Source organism: Megalopta genalis, chromosome 16 (assembly GCF_051020955.1).
Source record: "Megalopta genalis isolate 19385.01 chromosome 16, iyMegGena1_principal, whole genome shotgun sequence".
Classification (NCBI taxonomy): domain Eukaryota; kingdom Metazoa; phylum Arthropoda; class Insecta; order Hymenoptera; family Halictidae; genus Megalopta; species Megalopta genalis.
Window position 1 is genome coordinate 7487032 of NC_135028.1, and position 7010 is coordinate 7494041.

Below are 7010 nucleotides of genomic sequence, written 5' to 3' on the forward strand. Positions count from 1 at the left end.
TTTCGTCAACCCACGAGCATTGTCACCCGCATATGGCGCGCTATAAACGCGCGTTTTTCCTTTTTTACATGATCTTATCGTTTTATAGCAATCTTTATCATTTGTTTATGCACGACGACGTGCGTCGGGCCCGCTTGCATCGATTATGCGTCGTCCTCTTTAAAATTTATCCAGGTCAAGAATTGTCTTCGTTGCTTGCAAGATTATTTACATTATTATACATAATTATATATTAAAATATATATTATTATTATTATACGTTATAAAATATATATATAATATAATATAATAATAATAATAATAATAATATATAAATAATATATGATAATAACTATATATATATATATATATATATATATATATATATATTGTTATTATCATATATTATTTATTACATATGTATGTGCATATGTATTATTGTTATTATATATTATATATGTTATTATGCATTAAAAATATATATATATAATTATTATTATACATTAAAAATAGTACATTTTTGTACATATTGGACTCGTATCGTTTCGGAAAGCTCTAACATTCGCACCGAGCTAAACTCCAATCGCCCAATATTTTCGCAAATTCGCAGTCCAACGATGACAATGGGGTATTTCCAAATTCCGGAGGCCTCCGGGATCGCATAAAAGTGAACACCGTGAACGTCATCGTGTGACGCAACGCCCTCGGATCGTAAACAACCATATACCGAAACATGCTGGGCGGCGGCGGTGGGGGTGGGGGGATCCTAACGTCGACCTTGACACTACGTCCACGTTTATTGACAGTTTAACCGCTGTTGCCAGAGTGATCCATGGAGGACGCGTTCTCCCCCCCCCCCCCACGGATCACCGAATTCTCTCTAACGGCCACCGTGCGAAAAGCGACACGTGCGAAGAAGGTGGGAGCCCCCGGCGAAGAACAAAACAGACTAGTAGAAGCATTGTCGCGATCAGTTCTCGCGTCGCGTGCACAACGAACGGTTCCCTCGAACTCGCCTTTTTCCGCTCCGTCGACGTCGCGATGCTGCTCGCCGCGTTCTTGTTCAAGATGACGTTGCTGACGGCGTTGCTGCTCGCCGGTCGCGTCTCCGCGAAGAAGCCGCTCGGCCCGATCGAAGAGGCGATCCAGAACGGTCTTGCGGCTGATTACGATCGGGAGAAGTGCATCTGGAGGCGCGGGAACGATAAAGATTTGTGCCCCGATCCCGATATACGGGTCTTCCTTTACGCGGCCGATCGGCCGAGGAGAGAACTGGACGTCAGATCGTCGGATTGGCTGCGTCAGGATTACGAGCCGACCAAGGAGAACGTTCTTCTTGTTCACGGATACGCGGGTGCGTTTTCACCGGGGGTGGGGGGATGATTTTCTCTTAGATTTATAACTTCTTGCGGTATTTTGTCGAGTCTCGCTCGTCGCGAAAATTTCGAGTAATAACTTGTGAATCGAGTATATAAATACTATTCTGTCCTTGAAAATTGGAACAAAATTCTAATCCCTTGTCATCTATACAGGGTGTCCTGTAAATGTCTCGCAATCTGGGAGAGGATGATTCCTGAGGTCATTTGAAGCAACTTTTTCCTTTGCGAAAATGTTCTACGAGGCTTCGTTCGCGAGTTATTAACGAAAAAGCACTGACCAATAAGTGGCGAGCTCGACTGGCGCGCGGCGGCCCAGCCAACGAGCGCGCGGAGCCCGGTTCCGCTCTCATTGGCTCGGCCGTCTCGCGTCGAATGATCTCGCCTCTGATTGGTCACCGTTTTTCGTTAATAACTCGCAAACGAAGCCGCGGATCGCATTTTCGCTAAGGAAAAAGTTGCTTCGAATCATCTCGGGAATCAACTGAATTCGGATTGCGAGACATTTTTGGGACACCCTGTATATTTAAGCATTATATATATATGATTAACATTAACATTATATATTAACATTATATATATATATATATATTTAAGCATTTAAATAAATTTAGGCACACAATAAGCATCGATTTTCTTGCCCTTTTAAGAGACTATTGCAATGGAAAAATTTCTGATCATAGTAATTGCGAAGAAATTGGTACGGCAAGAGGTTAACTTCGAACAGGATTAATTTTTTCGGCGCGTCCGGTATTACTGAGAAAGATATGAAAGTGGCATAAGTCACTTCTTTTTTTTTTTTTTAAATGAAAAGATACCGTTCAACTGTAATTAGTGTTACCATTAACTCGATCTTTTTGAAAAAGTAACTTATGCCACTTTCAAAATAAACGGCTCATATAACACTGTGAATATGCTTAGGATCCCTCGAAATTTGATCTGCCGCTTTCTTCGACGTATTTCGCAAGATATTATATGAGAAACGTGGTCCCGGAACCTGTCGTCGACAGCGTCGAAGCGTTAGGGACGTACAACGTTTTTTTTTCTGAGTCTTCGTATTTTTTTTGGAAAAACGCTTTTTTGTTATTGTTCACAAATATAGCTGTTTCTAAATTTCCAACGGAGAATTTTGAGATTATCGAGAATTTGGCCGGCGATATTTTCCCTTTTACATAGAAATGTACAGCCATAATTTATCGAGCCGCTTCGCTCTTGCTTCGTAGAAATTTACGTAATGTTCATGAATTAACGTATAATCGAAGAAATGGCGGCGGGGGGGGGGGGAATTCGGGTTTGCCGTGTTACTTAATACGATTTCGCGTGAATCGACGAACGTACGAATTGCGAAACGCGAAATAGAATGATTTTGTGAACAAGAAAAAGAGTATTGTTTATACAAATGTTTGTCTTAACGATAGGCGCAACCATACAGTATACGAGTATACGAAAACGTCTGAATTTACGGTGAAAATTATTATTATTTGTTTTGCCTGCTTACTTTTTTTGTTATCTTGTTGACAGTCTAAAGAGACGCTTAGTTCATTGTTAATAAACATATGAAACTGACATAACGTATCTCAGTTATCTTGCGAAGTTAAATGCGAACACATATCCTTTCACGCGAGCAATAAAAACACACACATACACAATTATTATCACACACAGTTATTGTTACAAAAATCTTCTTTTCAAATACTCTCTACTACCACGCAATACAAGCCTAAATCCAATTATTAAATTGGAACCCTTAACGGCAACCCTCAAACCAAAATTATCCACAAATGAAGATTGGTTCTAAAAATTCGTCGCCCTCCAACAAGTTAGATAAATAAACAAAGCCTTAATCAAATTCAGGTGGCGACGACACCCTGCCGATCGCAGTGCTCCGGGACGCTTACCTGCGGAATGGCAGCTACAACGTGTTCCTGGTCGACTGGGGCGCATTGTGCTCGCCACCCTGTTACCCGGCCGCGGTGGCGAACCTCCGGCCGGTGGCTAAATGTCTGGCCGGTACTCTGACGACCTTGAGAGACCTTGGCCTGCCGATCGCGAGGACAACCTGCGTGGGACACTCGCTGGGCGCGCACATCTGCGGCATCATGGCGAACTTCTTGCTGTTCAGGATGCACCGGATCATCGGGCTGGACCCGGCCAGGCCGCTGCTGCGACCCGGCTACATTAACCGTCTGGACAGCGGGGACGCCGACTTCGTCGGGGTGATCCACACGAATGCTGGCTATTACGGGGAAAGTGGCCGCATGGGCCACGTGGACTTCTGCGTGAACGGCGGCAAGGTGCAGCCGTTCTGCGACGGCAAAGCGAATTCGCAGCTCTGCAGCCACGTCTGGGTGGTCTGCTACATGGCCGAGAGCGTCGACAACGACGGCCGGGAGCCGATGGCCGAGCCTTGCTCCAGAAGGTGTCCTTCCGGGCCGAGGATCGAGAGCAGACCGGGCGAATACGTGTCCATGGGACAGCACACGCCGATCGGCACGAGGGGCTCGTTCTGCTACACCGGGAAATACCCTCCGTATTGTCCCAAATACGGCAATGGCCGCGGCGACGAGAGGTGCTGCTTGCCGGACGGGAAGCCGACGTCTTTGTCCCTGTAAGCAGGTGAAGAGTTAGGCCAGGGGCACAGTGTACGGTAAACGATAGTTCAGTGAATAGACCACGGTAGACCATAACTGTTGCGAGAGTAATTTATCGTTCGTTTTGGAACTCGAAGAGTGACCACGTGTGGCACGAGAGCCATAAGATAGACTAGTCTTAATCCTTTGGCGCAAGCACTGGCGGAAGGACTGACGCAACGAGTCGATAATTGTACGAACATTTGTTCACCTGTCGCCTGATTGAAAACGCACAGGTGTACAAGTGGATCTCCGTACGGTACTACGAACCGGGCAAACCGATTCCGGAACGCGATTGAGTATTCAGATACAGTACATGCCCGGAAAAATCTTGCGTTCGTGATCTACGCGCGGCGGTCAATCCCGTTAACCGTTCCACTGAACACAAACCGTGAACGTGTTTGTGACACAATGTCCGCTGACAGTGGATTATTGCCGATTGCCTTCGATTCTTCAACGCGAGCAAGGCCGTGCGACGATTCGAGCCGATCGACGATTTCGCTTCGCACGCGCGCGCGCGCCCATGCGTTTTCTTGAACACTGAAAACCAATGAATCTGTAAGTCGTTCGAATTCCGTTTGTCTCGACACAAAATGCATTCGTTCGTGATACTTTCGCGAATTGTAATTCGACGCCAATGTCGAATCGAGTAGGAGGGAATATTGGTACAATTATTTATAAAGGGACGCCAATAATTGTGAATTATTGGTGAATCTCTCGCTGTCGATTGATATAACTGATCGCACGATGTATAGTGTTTTATATGACGTATGTAATTAATTAATTAATGTAGTAAATATAATAAATGCAATAAAAAAATGTATTAAAAGTATTAAATGTAATAAACGTAATAAATGCAATAAATGTAATATATATATATATTAATTATATATATTAATATATATTATATATATATATATATTATTATATAATATATTAATAATATATTATATTATATATATATTAAATGTAATAAATGTAATATAATATAATAATATAATATAAATGCAATAAATGTGTTATAAAGTATAGAGCTGCAAGTGTCATTGGTAGACAGAATCTTTATGCAGTAGAATTTCATTAATTGTTCTTATTAATGCGTGAAATCCCTAATTCGTGCTCAGATTGCGCACAAAAATAGACAATTTATGGTAAAATACGATTATTCCAACAAATTGATATCAATTTGGTGCCAACAATTGCTTGAAAGCAGATTTTGGTTCGTATTTGGCACGAATTTGACCGGTGCCAAATCCATGCCAAATAGAGGCGAATCCTTTTGCAGCGGTACAGTCAGTGCCACACCAGGGTCCATTTTTGTGCGCAATCGCAGCGCGAATTAGAAGCAAGCAATCGTTCTGTTATACTTTCTAAACGTAAGCTTGGAAATGTCCCGACGCACGCGTTAAGTATTGCCACTTCAATCTCCTGATTTCAAGGTTTTCAACGTTTTTTCTTTTAACGGCTACGCACATCATAAAAAGCTTGAGATTATACCTGCGCATGGCTTGGATGCGAACAACTATGTACTGAGTGTCCAATAGTTTTGTAGGAGACAAGAGAATCCATCGGATGAAGACGACTAATGGGACTAATGAGACATAGATAAAAATAATATTATTATAATTATTATATATTATATAATATTATAATTATTATTATAATTAATATTATTATAATAATAGTAGTAATTAGTAGTATAATTATTATATAATAGTGCATTATTATAACAGTATTATTATAATAATAGTAGTAATTAGTAGTAATTATTATATAATAGTATATTATTAATAGTATATATATACTATGTATACTTTATATACATATATATGCATTCCGTCCTTGAAATTTGCGACCTTCCAACATAAATACCTATAACACATAGCAAAGTCTGATTGCAAAGTTTGAACGTCTCAACTGAAATCCACTTCGTTCACAAAAAATTCGATCGAATCCTTAACGTGGATCGCGATAATTTGAATAAAACGTTAACACGAAATTCCGTAGCATACTAACCTTGTGACGTAACCTTCGCGCTTCTTGCGATATTGCGCCCTCTCAAACTTGCATTCAAATATATTATTCTTCCTTAGCTCAAATCGCCCTAATTGCTACGCCAGAAAACGATCTGTCAACCGGCAACTTAACATTTCAATGCGAAAAGAACAGTTTCTGTCGAGGTTATGTTACGTTCTCAAGTATTCACCGTTGCGAAACAGCCTCCGTTGTCCCAGCTTCCTGCATGCGACTGATGAACGATGATGCACTTGTGAACGTCGCTGTTCCCAAGACTTTCGAGATTCTCACGAACGACGGGGAGTAGCGGTTCGTCTAGAAAAAGCGGCTCGGGGCATTGCTACGAGCAATTTCGCAGAGACTCGAAAGGGCACGTATTGAAGAGGGCCGGCCGATCGTCATACGGAAGCCGCTGTCGAATCCAGATGTCTTCGACATGCCGGAGCGTCGGCGCGACACGACGCGGTGCGGCACGACACGACGCGATGCGGCGCGACGCGGCGCCCTGCTGATTCCAAAGTGTTTCGGGCGACATTGATACCGTGTGTATTGCCGGGATCCTTGGGACGGCGACGTTTAGACGCGACGTGTCCTTTACAACGAGAACTCGTGTCTCCGCAGGCACTTCCTCTTGAGGCCAGCGGTTTCTTAAATTTGTCTAATGACTGTACCGTTTCCCCCACTTCATTCAGGAAGAATATTAATAATATGAATTATATTATCTTAAATTATTATTTAAAATTATTATTATTAATAGTTTAAATTACGAGGCACGGGATCGAAGATGGTAATGTACTATTCAGTCAGAATATTGCCTAATTTAAAATGTTAATAATAATCATTTTAAATAATAATTTAAAATAATATAATTTATATTATTATATTATATATAATATAATAATTATATTATAATTATCTCTTACTGGATTGAATTTATCTCATCGAGAATTTAATCCTCCGCGACGTTGTCCATTCACAGAGTCGTATACAGGGTGTCCCAATGTCTCGA

The 7010-nt window shown here is 41.7% G+C and overlaps 1 protein-coding gene and 1 long non-coding RNA gene across 3 annotated transcripts; one reads left to right on the forward strand and one right to left on the reverse strand.

The window, feature by feature from the left end:
* The first annotated feature begins 1020 nt into the window (after positions 1-1020).
* LOC143258727 (phospholipase A1) lies at positions 1021-4866 on the forward strand. The gene is made up of 2 exons (XM_033471914.2): positions 1021-1333; positions 3210-4866. The coding sequence occupies exons 1-2, from the start codon at positions 1021-1023 to the stop codon at positions 3965-3967; spliced, it is 1071 nt and encodes a 356-aa protein (XP_033327805.2). The 3' UTR covers positions 3968-4866.
* On the reverse strand, positions 2814-6591 carry LOC117221179 (uncharacterized). Of its 2 annotated transcripts, none has more exons than XR_013034931.1 (3): positions 6002-6591; positions 5483-5857; positions 2814-3961 (listed from the first exon to the last, which is right to left on the reverse strand). It is a non-coding gene; the product is annotated as an uncharacterized LOC117221179 (long non-coding RNA). The 2 variants fall into 2 exon arrangements; XR_013034930.1 differs by having other exon boundaries at positions 5483-5576; positions 6002-6559.
* Positions 6592-7010: the final 419 nt, after the last annotated feature.